Below are 16,292 nucleotides of genomic sequence, written 5' to 3'. Positions count from 1 at the left end.
TTGCGTTAACGGCAGATTTTAGTATGCCGTTGCCAATAAAGATTATTTAGCTGTAACCGGACATTATTTTAAAGGATTTGATTTAGATAAGAGAATGTTCAATTTTAAATGTGTTCTAAGATCACATAATGCAGATTTAATATATAATATCATTTTAAATGTAATTGATGAATTTAGATTAAGAGATAAAGTAATTGCTATAATATTAGATAATGCTAGTGCCAATACAAGAGTTCTTTAAAAATGATTTAAGTTTATTCGGTGATGGTACAATTTTCCACCAACGTTGTGCATGTCACGTAATTAATTTAATTGTCAAATCTGGTTCAAAAGAAATGGGTAATCACATTAAAAGAATTAGAGATAGTCTTGCATAGATTCAAGGTAGTAACCAAAGACAAGAAGATTAGTTTAGGTTCTTACAAGCATTAAATATACCTCTTAGAGCATTAGTGTTAGATATGCCTATAAGATAGAACTTAACTTACATAATGCTTCAACAATACATCCCTTATAAGGATGCTATAACAGACTATATATGTGCAAAAGTAAGAGTAAATCATATAGGCACATATGATTGGTAAATTGCCGAAGTTTTGTATCAATTTTTAGGTAGGTTTCATGAAGTGACTCTAAAACTTAGTGGAACATATTATCCAACATCACCTTTAGCTTTAGGAGAACTTTTACGAATTAGTATTTTATTTAGTGAATATAGAGAGGACTCACCTTAGCAGTTCCTATCCATTCAATGGAAAAGAAATTTATAAAATATTGGTCTAAGTTGCCTTTGTTGTATGGTTTAGGTACTATTTTTGATCCTAGATTAAAATTAGAAGGTTGAGAAAGTAGTTTAGATAACTTAAGTGAATTTTTAGGCATCAATTGTTCAGACCAATATCCAATAATAAAGGAAAAAATATTTTCGATCTATAGTAAATATGAGATTAGGTTTAGAGTACCTGTTAGAGTACATGAACCGCAACAACAAGACGAAAACCCGCATTCATTCTTGAATGTTTTCGGGTTGAAGAAGAAGAAGAAGACAACTCAAACAGAAGCTAGGAGTGAATCTTCGTCAACAAGTGGCAGTGGTAGCGGCGGCGGCAGCTTCAACGAGCTTATGGCGTACCTCAGTGAAGGCTTAGTAGTCGACGGTACGGCAGAATTGTTTGACTTAGTTCAATGGTGGAGGGCACGGGCATTAACTTGGCCAATCCTAACTCGATTGCCAATGGATATATTTTCGATCACAGTCTCCACTATTTCATCTAAACAAGCCTTCAGTACGACAGGAAAAATACTTGAGGAGCGCCAGAATGCATTGCAAAGGGATATTGTTGAAGCCTTGGTTTGCATTAAGGATTGAGATCGGGCCGATCAACATCTACAGGATACAATTTCACCGGCAAGCTAAGAATGGATCGATGAATTTAATCGATTAACATTTAATTTTGAAGACGATCCTTCAGCTTCAAATTAAATTATAAATTTGTAATTTGTAAATATGTATTTACTTTTGACATTGTATTTGTAATTGTATAACTTTGTAAGTTTGTAAAATTTGTAATTCGTCACAAAATAATTGCACTCTTTTTTTCTTGGCAAGTTTTTATTCCAATTGGGTTTTTTTTGATAAGGTTTTTAACAAGACAATCATGAATTACGAATTTAATATACATCATTAATATACATGATTAATTTATTCAATTGTGTTAATAATGTATGTTGAATGTTAATTTTGATTTTTATATAATTTTAACACAAACTAACTTAATAATTATAAAAATTAAAAAATATTAAAAAAAGTTTGGGCTATTCGGGCGGCCCGGCCGGGTTCGGGCAGCCAAATATAAGCCTGCGGCCCGTTCAAGGGCATTTTCGGGCTCGGGCGGGCGGCCAGAATTTTTTGGGCTGGTCGGGCTCGGGCTCGAGTAAAAACTCGGTATTTTCGGGCGGTCACGGACGGTTCGTCCAAAGTTCCAGCACTAATCATATATTGATGTATTAGAAACCGTTAATTTTGTATATTTTTTTCGTTTTGAGATGATTTTAATTAAATTTAACATTTAAAAATATGCATTATTAGTAGGGAGTATCTACGGTAAAAACTCCAATTGTTTAGTGGTTTTTTTTTTTTTTTTTCTCTTGATCATGTTATGTATCGGTTATTATGCAATATGCTTCGCATTGCCATAATGATGTTCTTTCGGTCTCATAATTATTGATGATTATGCTTGTCCTTATCATTTGGATTTAATAGGAACATAGTATATATTCTAACTTTTCATAAGAAAAAAAAAATCTAATTGTTTATAATATCTTTCGAGCTACTTTAGCTAAAAGTGTGGAGTATTATTATATCCTTTAGTTCTATAAGAACTAGGATTCTATTGCATTTGCAGGCAACAATATTCAATTTCAATGTTACCATATGATTACCCCTTCTTGCTTCATAGAAGTATCCAGAAAGTAGTAGTGCGGCAGAAAATGAATGGTTAAGGTCAAGAAAATGCATTATTATTTTTTATTCTTTTTTGTTTATAGATGGTTGTGAGGAAAACACACATCGTTTTTAGGTTGAGCTCTTGTAGAAAACATAGTTGGCTTCAGAAGATTGTATTTTCTCTCAGACCAACGATAGCGGAAATGGTGGATCTCTTCTTCGCAAAAGCTAGGCTGTGGATCGGAGAAATATACATGATTTTGCTAGGGATCAAAAGGAAGGTGATTAGGAGAGGAGGATTGCCGCTTCGTTGTTTTAATCCAATTTACGAATTGCGTTAACAATGGGAATCTTAGAGCATGGATTCTGAAGGCAACAATCAAGCGATTATGAAGGTGCACACGAAGCAGACCTATTTGGGAGGGTTGATCGGGTAAGCATAAGGTCCCGTTCATTTCGCTGATTTGAGTTTAGAATTCGAGTTTTGTTACAGTAAAAAGTTCTCACAAACAATCACATCTAACTTTTTTACTACAGTAAAAAGCTCTCACATAAAATCACATCTCAACTCGAATTAAAAATTCGAATCAGCGAACTAAACGGGCCCTAAGTAACATTGATTTAATCTTTTCATCTTATTAAAATCAAGCATTAGGCGCTTGGTATATGCTAAGTTTCTTCTATACATTTCACTTTTCAAATTTCTTTATCTCCGTATGAAATGTCTCCCGCAACACCATGCTACCTACTAAATTACATCAATGCCACTTGAACAGTTTCACTACACCGGTTCTAGTCGGTATTTTGCAGCTGACATTTACCTGTCTTGCAGCCGTGTCTCAGGCAATTCCGTAGCTGTCCCATTAGTCCTAATTCCCTCTTTTACCACGTGTGGATAAATCAGTTCGTCGGCGACTGTAGCCTTTCTCTATATTAATTTAATATAAAAATATTTTATTATAATAAAAAAATTAAATGTAATTATTTTTAAAAATTTTTATTATAACAAATTTTAAATTTAAATTAGTGTGAATTAACTAGACAAAACATTTTAACAATTGCCATAGTACAACAGAACACTGAGCAATGCCCCCAGGGTCCGCCTTACAATAAGAAGACTCACAGTGTTCCTCGAACACCGGTCAAGCATTGTTCCTCCTCCTCTCAATTTTCACCGTGTCTCCCTAAATTTTCGTGCTTTTATAAATTGCCACAGAACTTTTAATTTAGGACAGTAAACTTTTCAAACTTGTCAAAACTCTTTCAAATTAGCCCAAATTAATAATAACACTGTTTAAATTAGTAATAAAAATACCCATGCGTGCCTCACATTTTTTATACTTTACCCCTTAAATTTTTGTGTTTCTGTAAATTTTTTCTAAATTTTATTTTAAGCAATTGTTGATACCCAAAATTTTACAAAGTATCAGCCCGCCTCAGATCTAATAAATACAACTCCTAATATGGTATGTGGACCCAAGCCACATTTCGGAGACTTCTATGTGGGCCGTGGTTTGACAGGTCAAGGAATGTGACCCGATCCATTTTATCTGGCCCAATTAGACCCTTGGCCCACTTGGGGTGGTCTTGAGTCTATGAGGGAATTAGGATAACATGGGTTATGAAGGAAATTAGACGATGTAAGACCAATTATCTAAACTTATAGCTGCTATTTGTGCAATTCTAGGCTTTCATGAATACTGTGCACTAAGATAGCCCTTTACCCCAACCTGCATGTTCTCTCCCCGTTCCTTCACTTTTTTCCTCAAAAAACAACAAAATCTATCTTCCCCAAAAACTATAAGAAGACAGAATATACACAAATAAGAGAAGGCAAACCTTTGACCACTTGGCTGCCATCCTCTGATCTCACCGAAAACGGCCATGGAACCCCACTGGCTGCCCAATAACCCACTTATTCATCTATTTGGTAAGCCTTCCTCTGTGATCGATTAAAGCTATCATTAAATCACACTAGAAATGCCTTACCGACGAAGACTTTTGGGGGGATTTCAGCCAAAGTTCAAAATGGTTGGAGGGAAAACTTCCATCCCCTTACCACGTTCCTTGTCTATAAATACTGTTGTTCAAGCCTCTCGAGTGGAAAGGGAAAAAGAAAAGGGAAAGGGAGGTCAAAAGTCCCCTCTTCTGGCTGATTTCTCTTGATTTTTTCTTGGTTTCTATCGGAGCGACCGACGGAGAATTTCATTCTCCATAACTTCCGGGGGAGTCCCTCTAAAACAAGTTTCTAGGCGATCTCCCCATTGGAAGTGGTAACAAAAGCTTCCCAAAATATCGAAAGCCCTTAACCATGGCCTAACACCCCCTAAGACTAAGTTTTGATCCCTCTACACACTACGTCCGTCAGAATCATTATATTCACAAACAGAGAGATATGACTCCGTTACCCACTTAGGAGCCTCCTCCATAAACTCGTCACATTCCTCTCCCACACATATGCTCATTTGAAGCTCTCCATCAGAAAATTCTTCACAATCTCAGAGCTGAAGCCGCAACGGGTGTCGCCCTCGGATACCATCATCCTCGGGGTCATCCGGGTTTAGCCTACCTCAGCCGAGGCCAACAGCATCCTCTCGGCCACTATCGACGCCAAGAAGTGCCCTCATTAGCTCTTCAATCACGTCAGTCGGTAAGAGCACAATCATCACGAACCAAAAGGGGCCACGAGCCATTTACCTTCCACATCAACAGGCCCTCACCAAAAGAGCCCTAACAACAATTAACCCCATTATATTTTTGACATCAATCTTAATGTTGTTTCCAATTTAGACTAAATTGTAAGATTTTGACAATTAAAAATTGATCGAACAATTCATCAAAACACAAAAGTTTGATTATGAATGATATGATGGGAAGCATCCAAAGGCAACAAAATCCCACTGGGCAACAACAAAACGTCATCATTTACAAGTGCTATCAAAATCCAATCCCACTGATCAGTAGGGCCGGCAATATGGGTCACAACACGACGACACGACTCGAAAATGACACGAATTTTACGAGTTAGGATTGAGAAAAAAGAGGTTCGGGTCAGAATTGAGTCGACCTGAAATTGACACGAAAAATACGGATCAATTTCAGGTTGGACCCGCCTAACCCGAACACGACACGAAACTCGTAAAAAACTAAATAAGACATATATTTTTCATTACATATTTTAAATTTTATTATGAACTTGTGATATCATAATAGTTATACTCAAAATCTTATATTATTATTTGCTTAATTTCAATGGATGTTATTGTAATTTAGTGTGTTATGAATTTTAAGTTATTTCTAATATGTAAAAAACTAAATAAAAGTATACAATTTTTGTGTCAATTTCGGATTCACAGGTCAATTTCGTGTCACAAGTCATTTTCAGGTCGTGTTGTGTCAACTCATAAAGTGGTCATATCGTGTTCGTACTGTAATTTTTAAAAAATTTTGTGTTACAAATTGTATTTAGATTGACTATAAATTTTAAAAAAATAATTAAAAATAGATACGAACACAACATGACACGAATTGTCACCTCTACTAAACAGTGACCATTACCGCATTACGCAACGCCCATTTTCCTCATTTATCCAAAAACCGACAAAAATAAATATCCATCGCCAAACCACTCCGAGACATGAGACCCCACCAATTCTCATCTCTATCAACGCCTCAAAATCCAATACACTAATCTCTACCACGTGGCGTAATCACAGCCCCCAAAGTCCATCCCAAAAGCTTCGCCCTTGGCAAGAGAAAACCTCTTGTTTGGTCTCTCCCTCAGTTCCCTTCTTCGTCCATGGAAGCCAACCACTGATCTTCCCAGAGTCTTCCTCGAAGCTTTCTCTGAGTTTCCCCTTTGCTTTCTCATAAATTCGGATCTGATTTCGAAGCGATTTAGCTAGCTAGGGCAAAGATTTGCGTGTGCATGACGAGCGCTTCCGAGCTGTTCTATAACAGGAGGTCCCGAGTCGGCCGAACAAGTCCCGATTTACGGCTCGATTCTCCTCCTCCCGACCGGAATTTCCATCATAATCCGACTCACAGTCGCCGGAATCACCATTACAGTAGCACCGGCGCCGGCGGCGGTGGTAATCACCGACATGATCTCGACGGCTGCGATCCCCTCCGGCGATACCCGCACGGTCGCCATATCACCCCCCGTGCTTCTCATCAGGTTCGCCACAGGATTAATCTCTTATTCTCCTTTTTTTTAATTTTTTTATTTGTGTAAAAATATGTGTTGGGTATTGTAGTAGATTTCCGAAATCTAAAACCTTCTAGTTTTGCGTTGCTTGGCGTGCCAGAAATTCGAAATCAATTTAGGATTATTTTGGGCATTTGAGTGGATTTGGCATTTGGGACAGAGAAGTCAGTTTTTGTTTGTGCCGATTTTTTTTATTTGATTATAGCTTTTGCAAGGATATTGCTGCTTCTAGGTCCTATATTTGTTGCATATTTCGATCTGAAACACTTTGAAGTTTCTCTGGATGTTAAATTTTATGTTTTTAGGACCGTAAAAAACTTGTTGTGGTGTTGTTAAGCATGAACTTGTTTTCATTTTTTTTTTTTTTAAATTTTTGTATATGTTTATGAAGTTTCTCTATGGATTTGTTTGTACCCAGGAGCCGAGTCATTAGTCGTTTTATAACTTATAAGTCATATGACCAACAATTCACCTAAAGAAGCATTTTATATAGTAACGAGCTCTTTTTTGGTTGTTGTTAACTCACATTCTTCTTCCACACACGAGTAGCTATGCTTAATAGGGAGACCATGATTTGTTTGTTTTTGTTGTCTCTTGTATTTGTATATGTGGCGTTGGTAAGTATTGTGTATCAATTCGTCGGTGTATTGCTTTTATTGGATTTAAACCTTCTGCGGTTTTTTCATGAATTGTGTCATTGTTCAGGAATGGGCAGCATTTCGACTTGAGGAAAGTACGAGCCAGTTTGGTCCAAGTAATCTAATTGAAACAGAAAATTTAAACAGTCCAAGCTGGCCAGCATTGACTGCAAATGAAAGGCTACCTGGAGCGGTGCTACTTGCGAGGGCGAGGCTTCGTGAGAGGTTGAGAGGTCTTCCCCTATCTGGAAGCAGGTCAGTTTTCCACCATATAGCATTCCAAGTTATTTTTTGTGAAATAGTTCTTAAAAAGTTAGAATAATTCTCATCATTACCGTGGCATTTTGAGTCACTAAATTTCATCAAGAGTGGCTTCAAACCTTTGAAATTGCATCTCATCAAAATCACTGCTATGGCTCAAGTTCCAAACATCTAATGAATAAGCTCAAGTTTCTCCAAGCTGTGGTGGTTCATATTTCTTTTTCATTTCGGTGCAATCATGCCGCCACTAATGCATTGGATTCCATAAGAACTCTACAGTTAAGTGTGCTTGGGTGAGAGTAGTACTAGGATGGGTGATCCTGGGAAGGCCTCGTGTTGCTTCCCTAAAATAAATAATATATATATATCTATTTCTTTTTTATTTTATAGTTTTAAGATTTTCCATGTTATTTTTTTATTTCATATGATGGTTTGTTGTTGAAAATGTCATATCTTTCATTAAGTTTTCTAGTCCTTGATCTTGATTCTTGCCCCTCTGGCCCTGAGCTCAACTCTAATGTGTATTCCTCTTTCTTTCATTTTTATTCAGGCCACGCAGTCGAGGTGCATCTAACATCAATGCTGGTGGGATAGGGCCCGGTGGTGAGTCAAGGCCTTTTGATGCAAGTGATTGGGAGACTGAAAACCTAACTGGCTGGTCAACAGATGGCTTCCCATCTATTGGCGTGAGCTCCCAAAGTTTACGGCCGCAACCCTCGCAACGAGAGAACAAAAAGCTGAGTGGTCTTACTCAAGAGGCTCTCGATTGCTTGCAACTGGAGCTTTTCAGCAGCGAGGAAACTGGCACTGAAGACGCGGTGTCAAGAGCACCCCGGGATTGCAGTATATGCCTTGAGAGCTTCTTCCAGGGAGATCGGCTTATATGCTTGCCATGTGAGCATCGATTCCATGCTGTTTGCTTGGATCCCTGGGTTCGAATTCGTGGGGACTGTCCTTATTGTCGAAGGGTTATCATTGTAGAGAAAAGTACCATGAAAACTTCAGAGTCTCAGTTGAGATGCTTTTAACTTTGGTGTTGTAGTGCAGGGAAAGTTTTGGGACTCCCTGATCAACTTATGCATGCTGTTCTTGTACCTTCTCTTATGTTGTACATCAACTTAGGAATCAAAGTGTGAACCCACGTCTTTTAACAATCCGATTTCTTTAGTCCAAAATGTGAATTTAATTAGATTTTTTTCTTTTTCTCCATCTCAACTCACTTGGGTCCTTTCCTTCACTTTTGGGGCACACTATAGCTTGTAATTTTGTGGTTATATGATTTTTTTTATTTACAAGTTATCAGCTTTCTTTCTTTATTTTTTAATTTTATAAACAACGAGTGAGAGATTAACTTCCGGTAAAAAAAAAATGAAACAAATTTAGTTTGTTATGAAAACGATCAAGTTTACACGAATCAATTTATTGTTATCTATTAGCTCATATAATGTGAAAATCATTGGTGACTCACTAGGACTGAATTTGATAGTTGTGGCTTTACCATAATATTTACTTAAGTTACATTATGAGCTACACAATTACAACATCTTGAAATCTTAGGCACTGACCAAGCAGTAAAACTATCAAGAACGCTCAATATGTTGTCAACTAGGATAGAAGATTCGCAGGTTGAATCTGAACCCCTAGAACGAATGGCGTTGGTGATGCTCTTTGAATCCCCGTCCAAGATGATGTACTGGCCACCTTGAAACGTTGCTTGAGTGGCGGCGAGCAAGGCTGCTTGACCGTCTGCTACCGTGGGAGGAGGCAAGACCAAAGTTACTAATAGGGGCAAAGTTATTTGGCTGGATATGATTAAATTATTAGTTATTACGGAATATTAATATTTTTTTATACGGTTTGGAGATGTGACTCTCTTATACTAAGAAGAATTAAAACTATCAAATTTAAACTTTAGATCACACACTCACGTACTAAATCACACGAGTTTGACTGAAGTTTGTTCAATAAAGGGCCACCAAGACAATCACCACTATGCTTACCAAATAAACGAACCAATTAATTTTTATGTCCTCCACTAGACTGGCTAGTAATCTCCCTTCCTATTGGTCCCCCAAAACTAGAACCGGCCATATGATGAAAAAAAAGTAATTTGCGCTGTAACATCCGTATGAGACAATCCATGAAATTCTTTCTTATAAGTAATAATCCTTTTGTTGTTTGTTCCTATTATCCGTGGATGGTACCAAATTGCAAACGACAATAAAATTCTCTATCAAGGGCAAGGCAGTAGATTTTCATTACTCAAGTAATTTCCCATTTTCTTCCACTCTAAGAAATTGAAAAAAAGAAAAAAAAAAAAAAATCATAGTCAAGTCTAATGAAAAGTGACACCAAAACGCCAGCTATAACACATATCTATATAAAAAATTTATAAGATTGGACAATGAAACGGCTTGAGTAAATTATTGCTGGGTACAAAATCAGATATATCTAACGTTACAAATACGGTGTATATACACAAAATATACAGATAGTAAATCTCATATTAGGAAGGAAAGAAAAGCAAAAATCAATGAGAGTCCATGAGCAATCGTGACCGTATAGATAAGTATACACTTATGTAGATAGATATACACGTATGTATATATCCACAATAAATACACATCAATGGTTGTGACTTTTATATATTTTATGGAAGGTCTTTTGACCCCTTTGCGTGTCTGCAGAGAAAAGTCTTCCTTCTTTCCCTTCTAGACGTCAACATTAAAATTTCAAGACAGTTTTCCGATTAAAGTGAATCGTAAAACAGAAGAACTCTTTAAAAACCGTGTAATCCAATCACCTTTCTGGAGTCGCGAGTGCTAAAAACAAGGGGTAATAATATTGTGCGTATACATATTAAATATATACACATAATATGATCTTCATATTAGACGTAGAAAAGGAGAAAAGGAAAGGCGAAATAAAAGTCAAAAAGGAAAGGAAAGGCAAAAGAATTGAGGAGGAAGAAAGAAAAAAAGAAAGAGATATCCATTTTGTGATCACTGTTTTATGTTATTGTTGTTGTGTTGTAATGTTAATGGATAAAAGTTTTAATACATTACGATCCTGTTCATTTCGCTGATTCGAGTTTAGAATTCGAGTTTTATTACAGTAAAAAGTTCTCACAAATAATCACATCTAATTTTTTTATTACAGTAAAAAATTCTCATATAAAATTATATATCAATTCAAATTAAAAACTCGAATCAGTTAACTAAACGGGCCCTACAATACGCGGTAGAGCATTGAATTTCAGTGGGTTTATACTGTTTCCTTCCTCTTTACGCGGTGACTTTTCTCTTTTCTTTCCTTTTCTTTTTCTTTCTCTTCACACCACTCCTCAGCACACGCTTTCTCTCTCTAGAATTTTCTTCATTTACCTAACCACTTTATTTGGGCAGAAAAACAACACAATACCCAAAACCAAAACCAAACACATAGACGAAGAACACGAAGAAGAAGAAGAAGAAGAAGAAGAAGAAGACGACGAAGAAGATTGTTGTGATAAGAGATTGTGATGTTGCGATCGTGTTACAGGCCGCTGGAGCGGTGCTTTGGGTTCCGATGCTGTGGCGGAAGCGGCGGCGGAGGAGGAGGCGGGGACGGGCTTTTGTGGCACACGGATTTGAAATCGCACGCCGCCGGCGACTACTCGATCGCGGTGGCTCAGGCCAATTCCAGCCTTGAGGATCAGAGCCAGGTCTTCACGTCTCCGTCCGCAATCTACGTTGGCGTCTACGACGGCCATGGCGGTCCCGAAGCTTCTAGATTCGTCAACAAGCATCTCTTCCCTTATTTACAGAGTACTTTTCTTTTCCCACGAGAAACAATTGTGTGTGTGTGTGTGTGTTTTTTTTTTTTTTTTTTTTTTTTTTTTTTTTGTGAATAATGATTGTTTATGGTTTTCTTTGATTGGGAATGATTTTGCATTTTGGATTTTGTTTGGTAAATTTTGGAAAAAATTTTGCGTTGGTATTTTGCTTAATTCGGTAAGGTTCTGAAATTGAAGTTTGTGAAACTGAAAAAAGTGTAATCTTGGACGATTCTCTTTAATGTTGTCGTTTTGTTCTTACAGAGTTTGCGACAGAACAAGGGGGATTATCAGCAGATGTTATAAGGAAGGCGTTTAGTGCCACTGAAGAGGAATTCTTGCGTTTGGTAAAGCGATCATTGCCGGTAAGGCCTCAAATCGCTTCAGTCGGATCGTGCTGCCTTGTTGGTGCCATTACAAACGACGTTCTTTACGTGGCGAATCTCGGGGACTCGAGGGCGGTCCTCGGCCGGCAAGGCTCTGAGACCAAGAAGAATCCGGTGGTGGTGGCGGAGCGGCTTTCAACTGATCATAATGTGGGGGTTGAGGAGGTGAGGAAGGAGGTTGAAGCGCTTCATCCTGACGATTCTCACATCGTCGTGTATACTCGCGGAGTTTGGAGAATAAAGGGCATCATTCAGGTATTGAAATTGAGCTTCCTTTGATTTGCAACATCAATTGAATTTTGTTTTGCTTTGCAAGATGGTTCATTAGTTCTCCTTGATCGTTGTCATGACAATTGTTAGACCATGATTGTGAGACTGGACTTGGTAAACCAATGCTTAAAAAGGCTTAATCGGGAAATGTGGCGTTTTGACTAATCGAGGCATCATGTAAGCTTTGAGGCGGATCGAGTTGTAAGCCTCAAATGAAAAAAAAAAAAAAAAGAAGCATAAAATTAAAGAAAATTCATAAATATGTTGTAATATTCAACATGTGAACTTAGTTTATTACAAATCACAAAACACATAAAAGAAATAATAAACTTCTATTCAAAATTTGTTTTTGTAAACTCTTCCAAGGATCTTTATGCTTCGATTCCTGGGTCAGCATCTATTGCAGATAAGTCAGAAGTGTCTTGTCTTGTTACACAAAGACTCATCTGAAGCAGGGGTTTGTCTTTTTGTTTCTTGGTGTTCATTGTCTGGCTATTTTCCTTCAAGTCCAGGATTGGGTGATTTTTCGAGTTGATTAATGTGATGAGAGGGAGTGTTGTAAACCACTTTCGTTTGTTTAGGTGTCAAGATCTATTGGTGATGTATATCTGAAGAAGCCTGAGTTTATCAGAGATCCAATTTTCCAGCAATTTGGAAACCCTGTTCCTCTAAAGCGACCAGTGATGACGGCAGAACCCTCAATCCTTATAAGAGAGCTTAGACCGCAGGATTTGTTCCTGATCTTTGCATCAGATGGCCTCTGGGAACAGTTAAGCGATCAGGCGGTGGTGGAGATTGTTTCTAAATACCCAAGAGCTGTGAGTGTCTTCTTTTCTCTTATTTGTCATGCTAATCTTCTATTTGTTTTTGTAGCAGGAACTTAAATTACGGATGATAATAAAAACTTCCCACTGTGTTTTGTTGAAATGCTAAGTTCCCCTTTATGTTCTTTAGTAATGTTGCACCTATTACTTGCGTTTTATAAATTGTGCTAAAATTATCCAACGATTTGGGGAGATTTTTGTTACAATTCTGGAAACACAAGGAAGAACGTAGCATTTCACTAAATTTCACGGCAGGTAGTTTTGATTATTATCCTTTAAATTATGGTCAATTTTACTCTGTCATTGATGATGATTTCAATTGTTTAACCATTTGCAGGGAATAGCAAAGAGATTGGTAAGAACTGCTATTCAAGAGGCTGCTAAGAAGAGGGAGATGAGATACGATGACATAAAGAAAATCGACAGAGGAATAAGGCGCCATTTCCATGACGATATCACCGTCGTGGTAGTGTTTCTTGATCACCATGAAAGCTCCTCAAAGCGTAGATTTAAACAGCATTCTGTTGGCTGCACAACTGCACCAGTTGACATCTACTCAATGAGTGCCGATGCATCGGAAGAAGATTTGTTCTCCTGAACCAAGAAAATCCTTGGAAGGGTGAAATTGACATTTTTGGGGAAAGGTCTTTTTGTTACCAATAATTTATAGAATATGAGGGTCGTCCTCTGGATGGATGGTTATATGGGCATTACAAAAAACAAAAACGAAAGACAAACACACAAAATCATGTAGATATCCGAGTCATTAAAATAGATGCTGACTGGTCGGTATTTATTGCAATTTACAGATTTTATCAATCAGAGGTTACTGGGTTGTCATTCTTTTCTGAAATTGAGGGTTATTTACATGCTTATGCTTGGAAAAAAAAAATGTTTTGTATCGCGCGCGTTATGTTCTTCTGTTCGTCATCTTATCCCCGATCAAGTTATGGTATATCACTATATTGTGTTTGTTGACAATTCAGCAATTTAATCTAATGGAAATTAAAAGTTAATCTCCCGAATGTAATATATAAACTAGACTCAGTATGAATCAATGAATTACAAGCGTACAAGAATATACAAAATGGATGTGGGAACAAATTGGCTGGCAAACTCGCAGCTTAATTCAGTTGCCACGTTTCTTTTACATCCTTTATTTGAATGTATCCAACATTGAGTATACACTATGTAAAACAATCCTATCAAGTCCATACAAGTAATTCTTTGTCAAAAGGCCACCTTCAGTCTAAAAAACGAAAGAAGTAAATGATTAATGATTTTTATTTGAAGAAATGAAGAAACACAACTAATGATTATGTCTTGGCAAAGCCGGCTCTCAGGTGTTTGAACTTTGCACTAGTGAATTGCTGTTGAAATGTGAAACTCGCTCACCCTATATCGATTTTTTTTTTTTTTTTTTTAACTAGGAAATAAATACAGAACTGTTTTAGTTCTTTTTCTTTTTAATTTAGTAAAAATGATCCGTCTTTGTTTTTGGATTGAATTTTAAGGATTTAATATTGTATTGTTTAAATTTGGAGTTAATTATGAGACTTTTGTTTGTTATTAGTTTGGTAATATACTTCACACGTGTTACTGTGTAAGTGTTGTATATTTTGTTGCATAATAAAGAATTGATTTATACATGAATTTAAGCATCTTGAGTTTATTTAAAAAATTTATATATTTCATCGAAAAGAATTCGTTTCGATTTCAAACACTTAGCAGTAGAACATATTGCCTCTTCTATATGGTTAGGTTCAAACAAAATATTTCAAGTAGAAAAATTATAGAGCAAATTAATTAAGGTACATATAAGAAAATAGTATTTGAAACGGCTGCAAGAAAAAGGCGTTTAAAGTAATTATTTATAAGAGGGAGACGATTGACTCTTTTATATGTGTTATGTATAACGTTCCAATAAAAACATGCATTTTTAAGTGAATATTACACATGTATAGAGAAGTAGAACATGTAGAAATACAATTACATTAGCGGGCAAATTAGGCATAGAATTAATTATATGATGCATATGAAAAATAGTACTTGAAAGGGTTCCATGAAAATGTTTAAATAAAGACATATTAAAGAAATATTAACAAATAACAAATTAGAGAATTAGTATTTATTATAAAATAATAGTTCAAAATATTATGTGAATAAAACGTTAAAAAGCGACAGTTTAATAAAAAATTGTTTTTAGTACATTGTAGTCTAATACCAAAAAATTTGTATAGAAACTTCACTTTTGATATAATAAGGATTATAGAAGAAAAAAAATTAAGTAGACACATTTTAAAATTTATTTTAGTATGAGCAGGAGAGGAGAAAAAAGAGCACATTGAAAAAGAATTATACCGCAAAGGGACTTTTAGTAGGAAAAAAAAAAAATAAGTGAGGCCTCATTTAAAAGAAATTATTTTAATAAAAACAAAACAGGGAAAAAAGTAAAAAACATGGTGTAATAACTTAACTGCAGATGAGTTTTTAGTAAAAAAGTAAAAATAAAATAAAAATAAAATAAAATAAAATTTAAAAGTAAAAAAAAAATCATAAAAAGTTAAACAAAAAACAAAAAAGACGAAGCTCTGCCCATTGAAAAATGAAAAATATTAATGTCACTATTATTATCACTCTTTGCATTCAACTAGTCTCATTTTGTCCAAAAATGGAAAAATTTATATTTTGTGTTCAATAATTACTTTGCATCAATTATTTATAAATATTAAGTGTTATTTTGTTTCATGCGTTTAAATCAGTAATTCTGATTTATTGACGAAAATTTTGTAAAAAAATAAAATTTTAAATTTAAATTCTTTATAAGATGAAAAATATTGTAACAGAATTAAATTCAAGTATAGAAACTAAACATGATCAAAAAATCAAATTATTATCTTTTTAATAATTTAAGATTAATTATGGGTCTGTTTAGTTCGTTAATTTGGGTTGAAATGTAAGTTTATGCGATAATTTTTTACTGTAATAAAAAAATTAAATGTGACTGCTTTTTAGAGCTTTTTATTATAACAAAACTTGAATTTTAGAATCGAACGAGAGAAATGAACGAGTCCTGTACTAATTCTTAAATTTACCGACAAAAAAAGTCAAACAAAAGTCATCCTCGTCTCGCAATTTTCCTGAGAAATTTTGATGAAAGAGACCGGAAGAAAATAGAAATTGGGGATCTAGACCATTTTTTTCATAACAAAAAACCATTGACGTGTATCTTACGTGTTAAAAAATGGTCTCCATTTTAATCTATGTGTACATTTTAATTTTCTCTCTCTCAAAACTGAACAAACCCTCACCCCGACCGACCCTTTTTCTTTCTTTTTTTTTTTTTCTTTTTCCTTCCATGCCCATACCCCCTTTCCTCTCTCTCTCCTCTGGTTCTCACCGACCACCCCAACGCTGACTGACCTTCCCCAAACGCCGACCGATCC

At 35.8% G+C, this 16,292-nt stretch overlaps 2 protein-coding genes and 1 pseudogene across 2 annotated transcripts; all 3 read left to right on the top strand.

Annotated features, from left to right (window-relative positions):
* The first annotated feature begins 6,173 nt into the window (after positions 1-6,173).
* Positions 6,174-8,767, top strand: LOC21394764 (probable E3 ubiquitin-protein ligase RHY1A). The gene is made up of 3 exons (XM_010100775.2): positions 6,174-6,623; positions 7,359-7,546; positions 8,103-8,767. The coding sequence occupies exons 1-3, from the start codon at positions 6,375-6,377 to the stop codon at positions 8,578-8,580; spliced, it is 915 nt and encodes a 304-aa protein (XP_010099077.1). The 5' UTR covers positions 6,174-6,374; the 3' UTR covers positions 8,581-8,767.
* Positions 7,781-7,897, top strand: LOC112092113 (annotated as a pseudogene).
* Positions 8,768-10,883: 2,116 nt separating the features above from the next.
* On the top strand, positions 10,884-13,713 carry LOC21394763 (probable protein phosphatase 2C 63). The gene is made up of 4 exons (XM_010100774.2): positions 10,884-11,358; positions 11,631-12,007; positions 12,604-12,840; positions 13,184-13,713. The coding sequence occupies exons 1-4, from the start codon at positions 11,073-11,075 to the stop codon at positions 13,442-13,444; spliced, it is 1,161 nt and encodes a 386-aa protein (XP_010099076.1). The 5' UTR covers positions 10,884-11,072; the 3' UTR covers positions 13,445-13,713.
* The last annotated feature ends 2,579 nt before the right edge of the window (positions 13,714-16,292 follow it).

The sequence above is a fragment of the Morus notabilis genome, unplaced genomic scaffold (genome assembly GCF_000414095.1).
Source record: "Morus notabilis unplaced genomic scaffold, ASM41409v2 Scaffold28, whole genome shotgun sequence".
Taxonomy (NCBI): domain Eukaryota; kingdom Viridiplantae; phylum Streptophyta; class Magnoliopsida; order Rosales; family Moraceae; genus Morus; species Morus notabilis.
The sequence above is the reverse complement of the archived record's forward strand: the minus strand, read 5'-3'. Positions and strand labels throughout refer to the sequence as shown.

Coding starts and splice junctions, on each gene's coding strand:
- LOC21394764 (XM_010100775.2), top strand. CDS start 6,375: ATGACGAGCGCTTCCGAGCTGTTCTATAACAGGAGGTCCCGAGTCGGC. Junction 6,624..7,358: donor CCCCCCGTGCTTCTCATCAG/GTTCGCCACAGG, acceptor GTCATTGTTCAG/GAATGGGCAGCATTTCGACT. Junction 7,547..8,102: donor CTTCCCCTATCTGGAAGCAG/GTCAGTTTTCCA, acceptor ATTTTTATTCAG/GCCACGCAGTCGAGGTGCAT.
- LOC21394763 (XM_010100774.2), top strand. CDS start 11,073: ATGTTGCGATCGTGTTACAGGCCGCTGGAGCGGTGCTTTGGGTTCCGA. Junction 12,008..12,603: donor GAATAAAGGGCATCATTCAG/GTATTGAAATTG, acceptor TCGTTTGTTTAG/GTGTCAAGATCTATTGGTGA. Junction 12,841..13,183: donor TTTCTAAATACCCAAGAGCT/GTGAGTGTCTTC, acceptor AACCATTTGCAG/GGAATAGCAAAGAGATTGGT.